This window comes from Macrotis lagotis, chromosome 8, assembly GCF_037893015.1.
Source record: "Macrotis lagotis isolate mMagLag1 chromosome 8, bilby.v1.9.chrom.fasta, whole genome shotgun sequence".
Lineage (NCBI taxonomy): Eukaryota > Metazoa > Chordata > Mammalia > Peramelemorphia > Peramelidae > Macrotis > Macrotis lagotis.
Window position 1 is genome coordinate 109,228,448 of NC_133665.1, and position 19,076 is coordinate 109,247,523.

At 54.4% G+C, this 19,076-nt stretch overlaps 2 protein-coding genes across 6 annotated transcripts; one reads left to right on the forward strand and one right to left on the reverse strand.

Moving 5' to 3' along the window:
* Positions 1 to 1,909: 1,909 nt before the first annotated feature.
* GPR62 (G protein-coupled receptor 62) lies at positions 1,910 to 3,630 on the forward strand. Its single transcript, XM_074198096.1, has one exon. The coding sequence runs from the start codon at positions 1,919 to 1,921 to the stop codon at positions 3,014 to 3,016; it is 1,098 nt and encodes a 365-aa protein (XP_074054197.1). The 5' UTR covers positions 1,910 to 1,918; the 3' UTR covers positions 3,017 to 3,630.
* Positions 3,631 to 3,957: 327 nt separating this feature from the next.
* On the reverse strand, positions 3,958 to 19,028 carry PCBP4 (poly(rC) binding protein 4). 5 transcript variants are annotated; one of them, XM_074198094.1, is made up of 14 exons: positions 17,603 to 19,028; positions 17,194 to 17,292; positions 10,100 to 10,250; positions 9,304 to 9,327; positions 9,160 to 9,192; positions 8,747 to 8,863; positions 8,042 to 8,173; positions 7,713 to 7,841; positions 6,993 to 7,067; positions 6,725 to 6,769; positions 6,460 to 6,523; positions 5,827 to 5,879; positions 5,413 to 5,582; positions 3,958 to 4,856 (listed from the first exon to the last, which is right to left on the reverse strand). In XM_074198094.1, exons 3-14 carry the CDS (start codon positions 10,223 to 10,225, stop codon positions 4,547 to 4,549), a joined length of 1,278 nt encoding a protein of 425 aa, XP_074054195.1. In that variant the 5' UTR covers positions 10,226 to 10,250; positions 17,194 to 17,292; positions 17,603 to 19,028; the 3' UTR covers positions 3,958 to 4,546. The 5 variants fall into 5 exon arrangements, with proteins under 5 accessions (XP_074054195.1, XP_074054193.1, XP_074054191.1 ...); XM_074198092.1 differs by lacking the exons at positions 17,194 to 17,292; positions 17,603 to 19,028 and having other exon boundaries at positions 6,725 to 6,754; positions 10,100 to 12,068; XM_074198090.1 differs by lacking the exons at positions 17,194 to 17,292; positions 17,603 to 19,028 and having other exon boundaries at positions 10,100 to 12,068.
* Between the last annotated feature and the right edge of the window lie 48 nt (positions 19,029 to 19,076).

The window sequence follows — 19,076 nt, forward strand, 5'->3', positions numbered from 1 at the left end:
TCCAGCTGACTGCCTCATTGCTTCTGGCTCTCCATCATCTCTAGCCCTTCCCTCCCTATCTGTCTCTCCCTTCCTGAGGAATCAGAAATGATGGTGCCCTGGGTTGGGGGGCAGTGGCACCCGGGGGCTAGGAGATTGGCATCAGGTAGAGTAACCTGGATTTGGAACTGAGCCTCTGGCTTTATTACCACAAGTCGTCTCCCATCCCTGAGCCTCAGGTTCCTCATCTGTAAAATGAGGGGAAGGGGAAGTGGATTAAATCATCTGTAAACACACAAGGTGCTTTGAGATCCTCCTGGGGAAGTAGTTAGCAGTCTCCTCTCCCTTCCACCTGCCCAGGCTTGTGTCCCCAGTTTGCTGCGTCTTCAAGTCTGGTCAAGGAAAGTTGAGATCCTTAATAATCTCTCATCTGCCTGCTTGATGGGAGAGAGTGAGTGCCTTGCAAGAAGATCTATCTCACTTTTGCCTCAGTATCCCCAAGTCTTAGCCTAATGACTGGCATGGGAATACTTGGCATGTTCTGCTCTGGGCAGGGACTGAAAGATCCCAACTCCCCCCTTGTGTGTTTGGGGTATGGTCACACTACTTTGCATTTATGCAATAGTCTCGGTGTTTTTTTTTGAAGGCTTTCCCACTCTCTTGCCGTCCTCCCCGATAGCCTGGGAAAGAGAAAGTACAGGGATTATTCACTTTTTTATAGAGGAGATAACTGAGGCCTTGGAGAGGGAGGAACATAACCAAGGACAGCCAGCATGTCAGCAGCAGAGCTGGGGCCAGGATGCGGTTAAGGGAGAGTGATCCAATTGGGAGGGGACAGGCCCCCAAGGAGCAGTTGTGGGGACTGAGGTGTGTGGCCTGGAGAAGGGAAGGCTAGGGGAGCTAGCTTAAGGGATCTGAGGGTTGTCATAGGGAGCAAGGATTGGATTTGTATTGCTTGTCCCCAGAGAACAGAATTCAGGGGAACAATGGGAAACTCCAGGGAGTCAGATTTCTGCTCAATAGAAAGAAAACTGCCCTAACCCTGGAATGGGCTGTTGAGACAGTGAGCTCCCATCACAAAGGATAGAGAAGCCCTTGAGCAAAGTATCAGGTCTCATTCAGGCCTAGGCTGGGCGAGGTGTCCCTGGTGGGAATGAACCAAACTCTCAGGGTCTGTGGTTCTCTTCTTGTGGTCTGGACTGACTTGTACCACTCATGCCAGGCCCAAGGAGCTAGAAAAACATCTGCTACTGAAATCCAGAGCAAGCAGGCTGCTGCTAGGACCCAGGGGTGGCCTTGCCAGCCCCCCCAGGGATTGAGCGATCTTTAAAGGGCAGCGCCAAGAGTGACAGCCTGTACCATCTCCGGGGAAGAGCAGCCGAAGCCTCGGGAAGAGGGGGGTGAAGATGAGCCCACAGGGCCCGGCCTTCCTCATTGTCTGCCCGGCTTGGGGCAAAGCAGTGCCCCCCAGGGACTCGCCAACTCCTGATCTCCCCTGCCTCTTCCTGGGCAGGGGATGAGGTGAGATCTTCCCAGAGGACCCTGGGGAATGGGAGAGTGGGGTGATGGAGGAAGGGCTCAAGTGGGTGAATAGAATCATGGAAGGGCTTTAGGACTCAACTATCCCTCTGGTCCAATCCCCTCCTTTTCCAGATAAACTGAGGTCCAGAGAAGGCAGGTAACTTGTTCACGGTCATGAAGCTTTGTGAGTATCAGCACTGAGTCCTGAACTCAGATCCCATGACTCCATTTCCAGAGATTTTTTCCACAATATCACCTTCCCTCAGTCTCCCCAGTTTAGAGGCTGGGCTCAGGCCTAGAACTCAGTTCTACCACCCTTCCTTTTCGCTCTCCTGGACCAGCTTGATGTCGCCATAGATGCCAGGGCTCCCACCAGCCCGTTGGATGCCCTGGGCCATGTCATAGCCTTTGGGGGCAGATGGCCAACAGGACTGAGTTCAATGAGACACTGGGGGCAGGGTTCCCATCATCCCGTCTGGTTGGACTCATCCCTGCAGCCTTCCTGGAGGTGGTGACCCTTCTGGCCAATGGAACGGTGCTGGCTGTTATCCTCCGGACCCCTGCCCTCCGAAAGGCAATTTACCTTGCCCACCTCTGCCTGGTGGACCTTTTGGCTGCGGTTTCTGTGATGCCCCTGGGCCTGCTAGCGGCTCCCCCTGGCCTGGGAACTGTGTACCTGAGCAGGGGCCAGTGCAGAGCTGCCCGCTTTGTCACTGCCACCTTGGTGTCAGCCTGCACCCTGACACTAGCTGCTCTTGGCTTGGAGCGCTACCGCTATATCCTCCATCCACTGAGACCCCGGCCCCGGCCCCCACCCATCTTAGTGCTGGGGATCGTGTGGGCCGTGTCTGGGCTTTTGGGAGGGCTTTCCCTTCTGGGCCGGCCTTCTCCAAACTGCTCCCTGGTGGCTGGTCCCCCAGGACCTTTCCGGCCCCTCTGGGCCATCTTAGCTTTTGCTCTGCCTGCTCTGCTCCTCCTGGTCTCCTATGGCAGCATCTTTCGTGTGGCAAGACTGGCAGCCCTTCGCCCACCCCCCCCTGCTCCTGGTCCAAGGCCCCGCTCAGACTCCTTGGATAGTCATCTGTCCATCCTGCCACCTCGGTTAGCCAGCCCACACCTGGTGGGTGGCAAGGCAGCCCTGACACTGGCACTGGTCGTGGGCCAGTTCCTTGGTTGTTGGCTGCCCTTCTTTGCTGCATGTCTGCTGCCTGGACGGTGGAGCATAGGGGTAGAGGTGGCCCTCACCTGGCTGGCCTACTCTTCCTTTGCTGCTCACCCTTTCCTCTACGGCCTCCTGCAGCGGCCTGTGCGTGAGGAACTGAGCCGTCTGACCCAAGCCTGGCTCCAAGCAATCCCGGGACCCTGGCACTGTCCACCGGGAGCTTGGCTCCCCCAAAGTTTCCTGAAGCTCCTCCGGGGAGATCCGGAGAGCCCAGCCCTGGATCCTTCTGCTGGCCAGGAAGCAAGCACAATGACTTCAGAGGGGCCTGGCCTGGACCGGGGAGCGACCACCTGAATGAAGAGACTGTTGACGGAGACAGAGGGAGAAGAAAATCCTGATATACCAGAGAGGTGGAAGCCAGCGAGCCAGATGAACAGGCAGATGGGTAGATGGACAAACAAGTGGACAAACAAGTGCATCAGCAGTTGTGTTGTGGCCATCCTGAGCCTCTCTTCCCCAGGACATTGCTGCCCCCCACCCCAGGTTGGGTATGTCTGAGCTTTTCTTTAGGTGATCTCCCCCTTTTCTGGGTCTTTCTTCCCCAAGGCCTGCTAAATTGGCAGTAGGCAGTGGAGTCCTCTCTCCACTCCATCCTTCACTACTCCAGCGTTTCTCCTGCCCAGACCCCCTCACCCTTATTCTCCCTATGGTCAGATGGAGGTTGTAAATGACTCTGTGGAAACCTCCTCTGGGTCAGGATTGCTTTAAGACTCCAACCTGTTCCAGGAATGGGTCACTGTCCTGGCGCAGGAGCCTGGCCAGAATGACCTTGAAGTCCCTGGCAGTTGGAGGATCAATGCTTGGGAGAAGTATAAAAAGCCAGGCCGGGCTGGATGGGGCCAAGAGCCAGCACCAAGACTACAGGATCCGGAATCCTCAAACAGCTCCTTGGGCTGGGGATAGAAAACTGGGGGGGGGGGGCATTTCGATTAGAGGGGGCAGAGACAGTTGAGGTGGGGACAGGTCCTCCAGGTGACCCTGCAACAAGGATGGTCCTTGGGCCATGGAAGCACATGGGAAACGTGTTCCTAGAGATGACTTCAGTCTTACGTTCCCCCTTAGCTCTGCCTGTCCTTTTCCCCACTTCAAACTGGAGACATCCAGGTCACTGAGAATATTTATTCAAAAACTGGATTGAAAAAACTGTACAGAGTCTTGGCTGCTGAGAGCGCGCCTTCCCCCCCTCCCTCAGTCCCACCCCCAGCTGCCTGGCAGTGCCCCCCAATCCTGGCCCCTAGCCCCCGCTATGCCCCTGCCCAGCCAGCCTATTCCAGTCAAGAGGATGTTGCTCAAGCAGCAGGAGCCCTATATGGGTGGAAAAGAGGGGGAGCCTTTTCATTCCCTGCAGGATGTGGGGGGGCCTGTGTGAGTGAGCCCCTCAGAGAGGGAGGCACTAGAGGCTCTCCTGTCCCTTGGGATTTCCTGTATCCCAGTCAGGGAGGAGCAAGGGACAGGGAAAGGGAAGGGAATTCAGTCCCCTTTGACAGGCAGTTGTTTTGGGGCTACAGAACTGTCTCTGCCATCTCTTCCCTCTCCCTCTGGCTTCCTAGAGTTGGGTCAGCACCTTCCCCCCCCCCCCCCCGCCCCACAACTTGGCCTGAGATAAGAGATCCTGGATGGACGGCACTGGCTGAGGCCGACAGGGCCCTAAAATCCATGCGTATGGGTGTCAACATTGCTAGGGAATTATCTGCCTTGGCCCCTAGTAGGTATGTGTTGGGGGTAGGGGTCGGGGTAAGCAGAATGGGGCTCCCAAGGAGTTGGAGTCAGAGCTGTTCCCCGCCCTGCGGTGTCACCCCCTGGCTCCTGGCTCCTTCCCTGGCTTTAGTAGGGAGAGAACTTCTGCCTTTCTGACTTCTTGTTGCCATTTGCGGCTGCCATCTTGGCAGTGTAGGCAGTGAGGCCGCTGGGAGGCGGCCCTGGCGAGGAGGGGGGCAGAGCCAGGAAGGGCACGGGCTTGAGGCCGATGAAGTTGGACAGGGAGATAGCGTAGGGGGTGCCCAGCAAGCCTGGGGGTGCTGCCGGCAGGGCAGTCAGGGCTGGTGACGGGGCCAAGGGTGGGGAGAAGGGGGCTGACAGGTCTGCAGGGCCCGAGCCAGGGGTCCCTCCTGAGGTAGACTTGGCCGTCTCTAAACTGGAGGCAGGTAGAGAAGGGGGGCAAACAGGGATAAAGACATGGGCCAGACAGGGAGAAGGAGACATTAGCAGAGAAGGAGAAAGAGAAAGGCAGAGAGAGAGAGAGAGAGACAGAGAGACAGAGAGAGAGAGAGAGAGACAGAGAGAGAGACAGAGAGAAAAAATGGACAGGAAAGGAGGATATCAGGGGCCGGGGATGGGGTAGAAGGAGGGGCCAATTACAAGGTTAAGGGAATGGGGAGAAAAGTAGAATTGGGGAAAAACAGGAGTGGGAGCAAGGCAGAGAAGAATGACGGAGGAAGAGGAAGAGGAGTGTAGACAGAAGAGCAGAGTAGATGGGGAGGGGTGGGGGAGGGGCGGCAGGGGGAGACAAAAGTCAACTTGAGCCATTATTCCACATCTTAGGACAACCCCACGTCCTGCAACTTGAAAAGGCCCTTGGACTGGGAAGAGGACTATTGGGCTGGGGGTGCTTTTCCCCGCACCCCAGGGTCCCCATTTCCTGTTCTCCCCTCCCCCAGGGGCTCCATTCCTCCACTCTCCCCAAAGCTCACCAGGCAGTGATGAGGTACTGGGCCAGGGCAATGGAGACAGGGGAGCCCGTAATGGTAACATGGCGTTCCCCAGAACCTTCTGCTTGGTTCCCAATTTTGATGTGGGCCCCAGACATCTGCCGAATCTCACTGATCTTGCTGCCCTGACGCCCGATCACACAACCAATCAGCTGGAGAGAAAAGAAAATGCCTTGGTTCTCCTCCTCTGCCTTAGACTCGGAGTGGGGATGGGTAGGGCAGCTCCCCCTGCCCTAAGAGGCTCCCCTATAGCCTCCCCCCATCCCATCCCCAGAGCTGTGGAAATGGGAACAGGAAAGCAGGAGAGCCGACTCCACCTTTATCTTTCCTCTCCACAGAGCATTCCAGCCTCCCCCCATCCCCTAACCACAAGCCCCCGGCCCACACTGGGCTCACGTCATTGGGAACCAGGAACTCCTGGGAACTGGTCTGGCCACTGGGATCCAGTCCTAAGGGAGGGAACAACCCAGGCATCACCACCAAGTCATCTCGCCCCATCCCTACGGGTGGCAGCCCTTTGCCCACCCCCCACCCTGCTCCTGGCCCATGGCCCTGCTGATTCCTTGGATAGTCATCTGTCCATCCTGCCCTTCAGGTCAAGGAATCACAGGTCAGGACTCAAAGGACCTTCCAAAAGGGTTTTTAGTCCAATGCCCTTGTTTTAGAGGTGAGGGAGGGGGGTTCCACAGATCATCTGCAGAAGTTCCTCCTATCATTTAGTGTTGCTGTTGGGTGGGGTAGACTAGGAAGGGGGGCAGACTTGGAATTGGGGGACCTGGGTTTGAATTCTGCCCCTGCCGACTGTGAGCACAATTTGGGATAAGTCTCTTCCCATTTCTGGGCCTCCTCTGAAATGAGAGGAAGCCCGGCATGAAAGGAGCTAGTCTCTAGGTCCTTTCTAGCTTGAAAGCCTGGGAAGGTGTGTGTGGGGGGCTTCTTGGGCACTGTGAGGTTTGTATCCAAAAGTCAAGTGGCCCCTACTTGGGAAGGCATCAGACCCCTGCCCCAGACCAGGGTGCGCTCACTCACCTGGCACCACGCTAGGTGAAGCGAAGGGGACGGGATGGCCCGACAGCTGCTGCAGTTTGCTCACCTGAGCCAAGGATAGAATACAGGGAGGTAAGAGGGGAAAGCTCCTGCCCCACCTCAGCACTCCATCTTGCCCCCACCCCTGGTCGGGGCCTAGCCTGCGCCAGTTTTCCCTCTGCCAGCCTGCCAGGCCCTACCCCTGGGAAGGGGAGAGAATATGGAGGGCATGAAGAGAGCAGGGCTAAGGGGGCCTGGCCCCACTCACCTCTGCTGGAGTCACTGTTCCATACTGGCCCTGAACAGAGAAACCCTGTGTGGGGGGAGGGAGGCAGTTACCATGGTAACAACCAACCTCCTTTTCTCTGCCTCTCCATCTCTCTGGAGTAGTGGGAGCAAGATGTTCAGGGTGCCGAAGAGGATGTTTGGGGAATCCAAGTGTATCCCCTACCCCCACCCCTTTTCTTGAACCCATGAATTTCCTTATCCCTTCTCTCCCCTTTATAACCCCCCCTACTGTGCCCCCTCCTCATTACCTGGTTGGCGGAGAGCAGGACGGTGCCCAGGGAGAGGCTGGGGTGGTAGGGGATGGTAGCTCCTTTGGGAGGGGACTGGAGGGATGGGGAGGGGGTATTTGGACCAGGTCCCCAGTGACCATAGGCCCCTTCACCCATAACCCAGCTGACCCCCATGACAGCTCATCATTTCCCAACCTCACTGATCACTAAATCCTCATTAAGTTCCCTAATCCCAATACCTCACTAATCTTCTGACATCCAATGTCCCAATCACCTCCCACCTCATGCTCCAACCTCTATGAACTTTTCTAAAAAATTATTTTCTGATTTTCCCTGGTTCCCCCACCCCCACCTAAAACAATTCAGAAACCAGCCATGCCATATCCCTCCCTTTCCCACAGACCCCACCCCACAGATGTGGAAGAAGAACAGTTGCCCCGTCCTGGGACCTTGGTCCCCACCCTCACGAGTGAATGCAGAAGAAGTGGTACCAGGCTTAGCTCACAAATTTCCTACCCTCATTCTTTGGGATCCTCCTCAACCAATCATCTGGCCCTCCTCCCTCATTCTCTGCACCCCCATTCACAGCCTCAGACACTATCCCCTCCGGTCCAGCGCTCCTGCACCCTTCACCTCCCCACACCTATAACTCTTGTTCCAGAACAAAGCAGCGAGACTCCCTAGGCAGATGCGGGTTCAGGGAGGGGGAAGACAGGGAGAATCTGCTCAGTTCAGTACCTCTAGAATCACTGCGCAGATCTGGCGAACACAGAGGATGATGGCATCTGGGACCCCAGAAACAGTGACTGCCCGTTCTGTGGAGTTGGGAAGTAGGTCTCCAGCCACCTGGACCTGAGCCCCTGTAGTCTGGGTCAGGGAAAAGGAAAGATTCGGACCCTGGTTGGTTGAGATGGAAATGGGGGCTCTACCTATCCCCTCCATTAAGGGTTGGACTCCCCCCTTGATTGGTATGGTATTGGTAGGGAACAGTGGGGGAGAGACATCACCCTGGGTAGGGCTGGAAAGACCAACTCCTCCCTGGACTTACCCCAGGAGGGCTTCCATACCTCCCGGATCTCCTTAATCTTGGTCCCTGCTTTCCCAATGAGGGAACCACACTGACTGGCTGGTATGACCAGCCGAAGGGTAACTGGGGGCTTAGAGATGCTGCCACCATTTGGAGGGCCTGTACATAGATCCTAGAGAACAGGGAGGGAATAAGTCAGTCATTCCTCCCCCTTTCATCCCAGGCTTCATTATCTCCATTGTTCTATATTTCTCCTTGATCTTTGAAAATGTAACTCAATTCACTTCAGGAAGATTTGCTTAATATCTTCCCCTCCAATCTCTATCCTTCAACTAGCATTACTCTTTAATCCCTCAGAACTAATGGACTCAGGCCTATATACATGGGTCACCATTTGTTCATACAATCTTAAAAGACTACTAAGGAGACAGTCTCCCCTTAGGCGAGGGATTCCTGGAAGGAAAGGTCTGGTTAACCCTTCAAGTCAAGGGTTTCCATAAGGACAGGCTCCCCCCCCCCCCCAAGACCATGGAACCTAGCCTAGAGGGACTGAGTCTTGGGTCACATTTCCCCCATCTAGCCAGGGCCGATGTCTCTCTAGCTTCTTCCTTATCTCCCTAGTTCTGTGGCTCATTCCCCAGCCCAGTTTTCCTAATTCAGATGGTGAATGTGCAGTATCCAACTCTAGAATGGGGGAAGTGGGGTTGAGACAGAAGCCCCAGGGTCTTGGATTCTAGTAGCCCACCTCATCCAGTTTGAAGGCAATCATGGACACAGCGTGGAAGACAGCCCCTGTGGAGCCGGTGATGGTGGTGATTCTCTCTGGACAAGAGCCCTCGGAGATGGTGATCCGAGCGCTGCTCTGGGGGTGGAGGGGGTGGGGAGGGAAGAAGGACAACAGGACAAGGGCAGCAAGGGCCAAAGCCCCCGGGGGGGAGGGGGGCAGGCACATCAATTTGGCCACAGCCCAGCCCCAATCTCCCCAGGAAAACTCCCTCTGCTGTCCTCCCTGTCCTTGACCCCACTCGTCCCCAACCCCTCCCAGAGACGGAGAAATCCCACATTTCTCTTCTGGAAGTCCCTTGTTTGCAGCTCTGGAGAAGGACACAGCTGTGTCTGTCTGTCTGTCCTTGTCCCAGCGAGATCTCAGCTACTCACCTGCTCCCGGATCCTCTTTACTGTCTCCCCTTTCTGTGGAAGGAACGAAAATACAATCCTAGGCTCCGGAAGGCATAGGGAGTGGGGGAGGGGGGTGAGGAACAATGAAATGGAGGGAGACTTGGGAGGACAATTGTCACTCACCTTCCCAATGATGCTGCCCACCTCCTGTAGACATAAGAAGACAAGTCTGACTTTGAGAAGCTCTGCCCTCCCCCTCTCTTAGCAATCCCCTGAGTCTGGGGGACACCAAGCCCCCCTTCTCCCTTCTACACTATCACTGAGGCACCTTGAGCTTATCCAGGTACTCAATTAAAAAAAAAAGTCTGTTCTGTTGTAGTGGATGTGGGGTGCTTGACTTCTGGAAGCCCCTCAGAGGCCAAGGCCATGGGCTCTACCTGCCAGTTTCTATTCTTTCTAACAAAAAAAGAACCCTAGAACAGAAATGAGGCCTGAATTCTAGTCTCAACTATTTACTAACTATACAATCTTGGATAAGCCCTATCCTTCCTCTGGGCCTCCATTTAAAAAAAGGGGTTGATCTCTTAGGGTCCTTCTGGATCTGATGTACTATGATCTCGGAATCATGTTTCTTTCAGTGTTTTTGGCCCAATCAACACCTCCTGCCTCCAAGCTCCCCAACAATTTCCCCTTGCCCGTTTCCCTACTCTCCGGCCCCAACATGAACCTTTCTTCCCAGGACCTCCATTTTGGAAAGGGGATCAGACTAGTCAACTTCCCTTCCTGGGGTAGTATGAGGGGTGGGGGGTGCTTCAACACTGCCCTACAACAGGGTTGCTTCATCCCATCCTCTTCCCACTTTTCAACTCCCTTTTGGGTGTGATCTTCCCTCCATTAGAATCTAAGTTCTCTGAAGGCAGGGGCTACTTTTTTTCTTTTTGCCAGTACTTCTATATCCAGTTCTTAGTATCATATTCACCTTTCCATGCATGATCATGCGCAGTGTGAGAGTGATGCTCAACTCTGGCTCCTCCTCGAGCCCTGGGTCAGAGCTGCTCATCCTGTCTGGGGAGACTGCCACCGAGGAGGTGGCCTGACAGTGCATCCACCTGGCCTGATGGCCACCTGCGCTGTATCGGCAGAGAAGAGAGAGAGAGGATGTCATGGGCCCCTTCCACTCTGGTGCCAGGCATCAGTGAGATGCTTAGGAGATGGAAAGGGCCTACCTTTGGGGGTTCTCAATGTGGCCCTAGTTTGGTTAAGCAGTTTCCCTTCTGTGGGTCTTACCTCTCTCACAGCCTTCCCAGGGAGTTTGTGAGCATGAAATGAGAGGAGATCAAATTGGGCTTTGTTAGCTATCAAGTATCACATAAACGTGAGAGATTATTATACTTATTACAATTATTACACATAAAATAATACTTCCTACCAGTACCACAACCATTAAGTGGAATCAGCTCTTGGTAACATCTAATGACCACAGCCAAGGAGGAGAGAAGATGGGGAAATTTCCAGCACTGACAAGAGGGATTATGTTGTCTATACCCCAAAGATAGACATCCTTGTCAACATTCCAAAGGCAGGATGGACCAGTGGGGCTTTCGCCAGGTAGCACAGCTGGGAGTCATCCTACCAATAACTGGTGTTATCTGGGGTACTCCCATCACCTTTCTACTCAGCATCTTTCTGGGCTCCCTAAGGTGCACTGGATAGAGTTCTGACTAAGCCTGGTATGAGACCCTCAAAATTAGGGCTCCAACTTCATCACCCATGCCTCCCTTAGGGACTCCTCAGCTCCAGCCTGGCTGGTTTCCTTATTTCAGGTTTCTTGCCTCTAGATCTTTGTTTACATTATGTGCCTTCTCAATCCTCTTTATTTTTTTAGACCTACAGCTCAAAAGCCACCTTCTCTGGGAAGCCCTTCTCAGTCACCCCAACCCAAACTTCTTCAACCTACCAGCCTTGGAGCTTGCAAGCACCCCTGAGGTACAGACTTTGGGCTTGGTCTCCCCCAGAATATGCACTCTCCAAGCGCAGCCTCTGACCAATGCTTCTCTACTTCCTCAGGTTATGAGTTCCTTGAGAGAAGCACCTGTGACTGTTTTTCTAGAACCCAAATCTCTGGGCTTCCAGCCTGGGGCCTTTTTTAAAACTATGATCTAGGAGGAAATCTATGTCCTGCCTAATTATGAAATAGTAAAAAAAGTCTCATACTGACCAGCAGCGTCAGCAAAACAGTGGAGCTGACCTTTGAGCTAGGAGGAGCCATTCAAGTCTCACCTCTGATAGATTAGCTGTGTGACCTTGGGTAAGTCATGCAACCTCTCAGAGGTCTGGGGCCCTTTCCATCCCCACATAAAATAATACTTCCTACCAGGACCACAACCATTAGGTGGAATCAGCATTTGGTAACATCTAATGACCACAGCAAAGGAGGAGGAGATGGGGAAATTCCTAGCATTGACAAGACTGACAACCTGTATCAGTAGACAGTGTTCCCTATCCCAAAGAAGTTGCCATTCCAATTCCTCAGAATTCCTGGTTCCTTGAGTCAGGAGACAGGTTCTAAGTTCTAGTGGTTCTAGCCCTTAACTATAAATAATTTGTTTTCCTTCTCTAGGCCTCAGTTTGTTTAGAAGATAGGAAGCCTCTCCCAATTCTCCTATTTCCAGACTCTCCTGTATGAATCTTATTTGTGCATAGCTGTTGCTCCATTATCTTCATTAGACTATAAGCTCCCCGAGGGCAGGGACTGTCTGTCTTTGGCCTTGAATCCCCTGTGTTTTACATTGTCAGTCACATAAAAGTTTACTGACTGTTCTACCGGACTATGAAATATGCAATTGCTTTGAGAGGAGCAGAAGGCACCATATAAGTGACAGGGGTTATTAATATTACCAGGACCCCCCTGAAGAAGGTGGAGCTGAGCATAAGGCTAGGATTAAACCCCTATTGGTTCTGAGCCCCTCCCTGCCACCTGCCCCTCCCCCCAGGTTTTGGCCCCCTTCCCCACCCCCAGTTTTAATCCTAGACCTTAATCCTGCTTGGAAATCCTTGCCCAACCTGCATCAACCAAGCCCCTGCCTCCTGAAAAAACCCAATCAGCCTAAAGATGAAAGAAGTCTGGGGAAGGGGGTGAGCTGAACACACCAAAAAGAGGAGGTCACAGTTCAAATGTGTGGCAGAGAAACAACTAGGGGCCTGACTGGTGATGGACTGAGGTCTGAGTCTTAGCTCCAGGCAGACAGGGCCAGAATTCTTCCAACATTGACCCTCTCTCCCAAGACAGCCAGTTCACATGCAGGCAATAGGGAGTAGCTGGTTCTTTGCATACCACCCCTTCTGCTGGGGATGGGGGTGTCTGTACTGATTGATTGGGGTGCAGGTGCCTGAAGAACACTTTATCGCCATGTTCACTATTATTCTGGTTGGAACCTATACCGGTCTCTCTGAATTCTGTCTACCCCTTCACAGCCTGCAGCTCCTAAGGGGGGCAATAAGCCCTGTTCTCTATTTTCTCCTCTGCAGAGGCAAAGTAACAGCACCCCCAGGGAGAGGCTAGAAAGAAAAGACCCGGGTCTTGTTCCCCATCTTTGTCCCTTTCTTGCCATCTCTGTAGAGAAGATACTCTAGAGAGTATCTGGGATCTTTTCTCATTTCTGAGATTCTTGGGGTAGGACCTAATCCAGAAGAGCAAGAGATAGGGTCTCCAGTGACTCCGGCCCTTGCTTGGTAGCACCCTACTGAACTCGGATGGGGACCAGCTCCTTCAGGGCCCTTGGGAATCTGGGAGCCCACTGCTTATCAGTCACTCCAGGCCTGGCTTTCTGCAGTTATTTATTGCTCTGGCCAGGTCGGGCAGGGTGACAGTGGGCGTTGGGCCCCTGCCCAGGGCCATGTGGCTGCCACGCGTCAGAACAGACTGACCTCACCCTCACCTCTGTAAGTTTGGGGGGCACAGCTCCATGTTTATGGCTCTCCTGTCAGCAAGAGACCCCTTATCTAGTTCCCACCGTTTACTTTTCTGGGTAATCCTCCCTATGGGCCCCTGACCCCCATGGACCCAGCTCAGCTCCCAAAGTCTCTTCCCAAGCCCTCGGTGCCCCCTGTTCCTATAGTCTTCTCCCACCCCTCAACCCCCACCCACGCTGCCGGATGGGGCACAGGGGTGACAGCTGTGTAAGCAGCCTGACCCCCCTCTCTCCCCTCCCCCTACTTTCCTACCCCTCCCCCCTCCAGCTGTCTCTCTCCTGTGACAGCTGCCCCAGCAAAGGGCTGGGGGCTTAGCTAGCCCCCCTCCCCCTCGGATTGAGTGTCCACCCCGGCTTTGTTCTAGGGCAGAACAATCTAGTGGGGGTAGGGAGGGCAGAGAAGAAGCCTCTTGGGGCTAGGGAGTGGGGGTGGGTTGACTCTAAACTGCCCAGGGAGGGCTTCCCTCCCTCCCCTGTCTCTCCTCTTTAGTTCAGGCTCCAGAAGGAGGATCCCAATGGCACGGAGGGGGAGGGGGAGGTGGGTTTCTGGTCTTGGCTGCGGGGCTCGGGCCCATTCCCAGAGCCAGCTCTTTACCCCATACTCCTTTCTTAGGCCCCATTCCCCAAACTCCTCTTTTGCCAGCTACACATCTCTCACCCGCCCTAGGGACAGTCTACTGGCAACGCTTTGGAGCTCGGCTGTCCTAGATTGGAGCGAGTTTCCCCTAGCTCTTGCCTAGCATCTTGTCCTGGATGCCATCTTTTAGCTCCTGCCATGCTTTGTAGGTCCTTCTGGCAAGCCTGGGAACAGTCTAAGGGCTGAGGTACAGGCTATGCCCTCAGGCCATCTGCTAGTACATGGAAAACCCTAGGGTACCAAGGGGAAAAGGATCAGAGTAAGGCCTTTGGAGATGGGAAAAGAGGGGAACTGAACAGCACACCTCTTCCTTCGCAAGCCCATTGGATTCTTTAAATACATTGGGTTTTTTCTTATCTGCATGGTTATGACAATCCTATAAATTAGCTGTAATTATTTCAGGTCTCTCCCTCCAAAAATATATTTTTTTTAACTTGTGTGCAACCCCACTTCTTTAACAAGCCTTAGTTGTTCATCTAAGAGATTATCTTCATAAAAGATGCTTGCTTAGTAGTGGACAAGAGGAAAGAACAAAGTTTTCTCTCACTATTTAGAAATCTAAATGTTGGAGCGTTCAGGAATTTGAGACAATTCACCATCATGACTGCTTTCATAGAAGGCAGTGTACCATGGTGGAAAGAGCTATGGATCTAGAGTCAAAGGTTCTAAGTTCAAATTCTGTCTCTGCCATTCACCATGACCTTGGGCAAGTTGGGTAATTTTTGGCCTGTTTCCTCATTAACAAAATGAGGGAGTTAGATGAGGGGATCTTTATGGCCCCTTCTGGCTCTAAATCTCTGATCCTTTTATTCTGGACCAGGTGTTTTGGAGGCTCAGTTTTCCTGTCTCCACCAGACTCTCCCAGAAATGAATGTTCCAGTTAAATCCCAGAATAGCCAGAGTCCAGCCAGGAGGCTGTGGACCTGGGAGGGTTGGGAGAACCAATCAAACAAATGAAGTCATTTGCCCAGGTCTCTTGGCTCTCAGATCTGTCTCTCAGGCTTAGTCCAGACTGGGAGGGATGGGCCATGAAGGCCTCAAGCTCAGGGCAGGGAGGGACCAAACACCCTTAGAGATGCTTCAAACTCTTTAGGGGATTAATCTGACAATCTCTGGATTATTCCTTTCCACACGCCCAAGGTTTGAGAGGAGACTCAAACCTGATGACTGACCATCCCCATCTCCTCTGGGGGGTGGGGGTGGGGGTGGGGGAGGAGGGCAGCCATGATTGAACAAACAGTTCTGGGATCTGGGAGGGATGGGAAAGATCCGCCAACCTCGGACTTTGGGAATCCTCCGCTGACCCCAACCTCTACTTCACTGAGTCATGGATAGGAGGTGAGACCAGAGTAAGAAAGAGAGAAAGAAAAAGTGTAGGCTTAAGGCAGGCATCAGTGGGCAGGAAATGCGTCCTGACCCCCCTTTCCAGTACCAGCCCAAAGGGTCAGGGAGGAGGGAAGTGGATGATCCCTTCTGTGCTCCTCAGGTCCGGGGAACTCTGGTCTCTCCCTCCAAAAGAGTCATGGCATCATGTAAACAAACCTTAAGGTTTATATAACCCTTGAAGGGAATCATTTGATAGATGAAACAGATTCAAGAGGTTCCAAGACTGGCTCAAGGTCAGCTCTAGAACCCAGGTCTTCTGATATACAACCCAAGTATCTTTCCCTTATACTAATCTAGAGTCATTGGGACAGTGGTTGGAGAGGTAGGAAGGGGCAGTCACTGAGCTAGGGGGCAGAAGGGCTGGGTCTCAGCACAGACTGTCTGCCTCCATCCCTCCCTCTGCCTTGGCCTGGGCCTGGCTGGGGTGTGTGGGCTGTGGGCGTCCCCACCACCACCAGGCCCCCCTCTCTGAGAGACCAGGGAGAACAATCCCCTTGTGTTTGGACCATTCGGCTCTGCATGCTGATGAGGGGGGGCGGTTACTGGGGGAGGGGAGCAAGGACACTGGGAAGCTAGGATTTTGAGGGGGGATTTCTTGGGGGGGGGGATTGAGAGCAGGGACCCAGAACACTGGGCAGCTAGGATCCTAGCTATGATGTCCCTTGGTGGGAGACTTAGGAGAGGGGATCCACAACACTAGGCAGGATTGAAACTGGGATCTCAATGAGGCTGTTTCTTGGGAGGAAAGTAATTGGGACCCTGGGTGGAGAGGGGCTTTGGAAAGGGGAGGGGATCTGGGGGAGGACTTGGGAAGAGAAGCTGAAGTAGTCTGACTGCGCATAAAGATAAGGGTGGGGTTGTCAAGTCCAGGAGGACTAGGAATGCAGAGAGTAGGGGGTCAAGGCCCTGGCATTTCTGGTACCTAGTGTTTCCCCTTCTGAATGCCACTTCCCTCTGGAAAAATGGGTGGAATGGATAAAGACAGGGGCCCTGAAATGCCAAAGGTCATAAGATGGCAGTCAGAGTGGAGCAGGCAGTGGGCACCTCCCTGTGTTTACTAGGGCTGGCCCTGGTCTGGTGGGGTGCTGGGGCCCTGCATGGAGGGGGGCACTGAAGCGAAGCAAAGATGAAAATCCTCAGAAGTTGGGGGAAAGGATAGGAGTCTCTGCCTCCAGGATATGAGAGAGAGAGAGCAGTCCAGCTTCCCAGACTCCGGGGCTCCATCCCCATCCTTAGCTGGGAACCCAGGACCCAAAAGATTGGAGCTACGTGGTTGGAGAAAGTAGGGGTACCCGGACCAGTCAGGGCTAGAAGTTGGGCAAGGTAGTAAAGGCAGAAGTAGGATCTGGGGTTGGCAGTGAGGCTGGGCCTGAAAAGACTGAAGTCAGGGGGCAGGGCCTTGGTTAAAAAAGTAGGGGTGTCTCTCCGGGCACCTGAGAATAAGGGGAGTGGGTGATAGGGTTCAGGGGCCTTGGGTGGGGGAGCTTGGCTGCAAGTATTACAGGTGTCTGGGTATCTGACTGTGAGGCAGGGCTGGGGCGGGGGGGGGGCAGATGGCAATGTTAGGGCAGAGAAAGCTGGAGAAGGGGGTGAATCAGGACCTGGGGTAGAGGGTCCTGGAGGACAAGGCCCTGGCCGACAACCAAATCAGCCCTGTCGTGTCCCCCCCCACCCCTGCCCCCATCCCAGCCCGGCCTGCGCAAGCGTCCTTGGTTCTGCCCTGTCCCTTGGGGGCCGGCAGGGTGTGTTCCCTGCAGCCCCGGGTTCAGCACTGCAGCCTCTTCCCTCCCTGGCCCCCACCCCAGAAATCCGCGCCCCCTAGGAAAGGCCCCCAGCCCATCACTAACTTTCCCCAGGGCCTGGCTTGGGGCTCTGGGGGCCGCCCCTGCCTGCGGGGCCCTGGAGTCACCTGCTGGGAGGAGGGTCTCCGCGGGCGCCAGCCGTGCCCCCTGCCCGCCTGCCCAGCCCAGGGCGCAGTCTCTCTCCTCCCCGGGCAGGGTCCCCGGCCCTCCCCCCTCCCCGGTCCGGCCCAGCCCGGCCCAGCCCGGCCCAGCCCGGCCCAGCCCGGCCTGCCGGTACCTCTGGGGTCTGTCCTGCAGCGCTGGGGGGGTGGCTGGGCCGCTCACTGCCACATTGTCCCCGGGAGAGGCGGCCGCTCACAACTGCTAGTGACATCAGCTGCGAACAATGAAGTGTTTGACAGGCGAGCCGAGCCGGGCCAGGAGCACGGGAGTATGTGTGCCCCCCCTCGCCCAGCCTCCCTCCCTCCCCTCGGCTGCCCGCCCGCCCGCCAGCCCCTCCCCTCCCCCAGCCCCCTCCCCTCCCTCTGGGATCCGATTACAGCAGATAAAGGCGCCAGGGCCCCAACAATGCCGCAGCCCCAGCTCCAGCCCAGCCCAGATGCCAGGGAGGCCAGGGCTGCCCCCTCCCCGGGGCTGCGCCGCCCGGCCTGGCACGGGATGCTCGGCGCCCCCTCCCTCGCACCCACCTGCTTCTCTCCGGGCAGCTCTGTCCTCCTCTCTGCTCTGCTTGCTGCCCTTGGGGGCTCCCACCTCCCTCCTGGCTGCCTCTGGGCCGCCTCTCCTCTGGTCCCATTTCTCCTCCTCTTCCCCAGTTCCCTCAGCCTTAGAATGAAGGATGTGGACTAGAGGATTTCTGAGGAATCTCTCTGGGTTCCCCATCTGGGCGTGGGCACGGTGTTGGGGGTGTGTGGAGGGAGGCACCCCCCCAGGAGCTACCACATTCTTCTGTGGCCCAAAGTCCCCTCTGTGCATCTGTCACTCCGGCTGGAGGGACCCCTGGTAGGTGTGAAGGTGGGGAGGAGGGGGCAAAGGCTTCTACTGAGCAGAAGGGAAGGTGGCTCAAAGGTTCCAGGGGTCCCAGAGGTGAGCCTATACCTGCCCCCACCTGGGGCCAAGGATGGCCTCTGGGAGAGGATCAGTGAACCTCAGTTTCTTCATTATCAATAATAATAAAAGAGCCAGCAGGGGACAGGGGAATAGCCTCTGAGTCAGAAGGCCTGGGTTCAAGTTCAGAGAGGGCAGAGTAACTTCACAGGAAAATCATTTCTTTTTTAGTTCCTTAGGAAATTCTAAAATACCAAATCAGGTAAAAATGTACTTTCTTTTGGAAGGGAAGAGGGAAAGGAAAAAGCATTTCTACAGCAGCTGAGGCTGTGATAAGTCCTTTATACAAATATTTTTTCAATTGATCCCTGCCACAACCCAGCTCACACAGATGCCCTGGCCCCCCCTTTAAAAAAAGTCAAGGGGGGGGGCAGCTAGGTGGCATAGTGGATAGAGCACCAGCCCTGGAGTCGGGAGGACTTGAGTTCAAATCCAATTTTAGACATTTAGAATTTAACTGTGTGACCTTGGGCAAGTCACTTAACCCCATTGCCTTGCAAAAAAAAATAAACCCCCCAAAAAGTCTCTGAAGGCTTTTAAAGTGTTTTCCTTAAAACATTTAGCAAATAGGTAGTGAATGAATAATTGTTCCCTTTTTACAGATGATGAAATGTGATCAAGCTAAAGTGACTTCAGGTCGCCTGGCTAGTAAATCTGGGAACCTGAACCAGCTCTTCTCATACCAAATCTGGTGTTATCTTCTGTGCATTACATGATGCTGGCTTCTCCATTAGGACTCTGATGTATGTGTGTGTGTGTGTGTGTGTGTGTGTAAGTTCAAGAAATTTCTACCCACAGAGGCCAGAGAAGGAGGTAAGGGAGCATTTAACCCTTCCGTCCCTGGGGTTGCCCCACCCCCCCAAGCACCAAATTCTTTTCCAGGTAATCGGATCATCCTGGGTGCTCTGATCTCCCTGCACCCATCTGAGCCTCTTGGGCACTTGGGGGGGGGGTGTGTGTGGATAGAATCCAAGTCCCCTCTCCATCTGGACAAGAATACAAGGGTCACAAGGCCATATGCTGGACAGCAAGGGGGGAGGGTGGGATGAGTAAGGG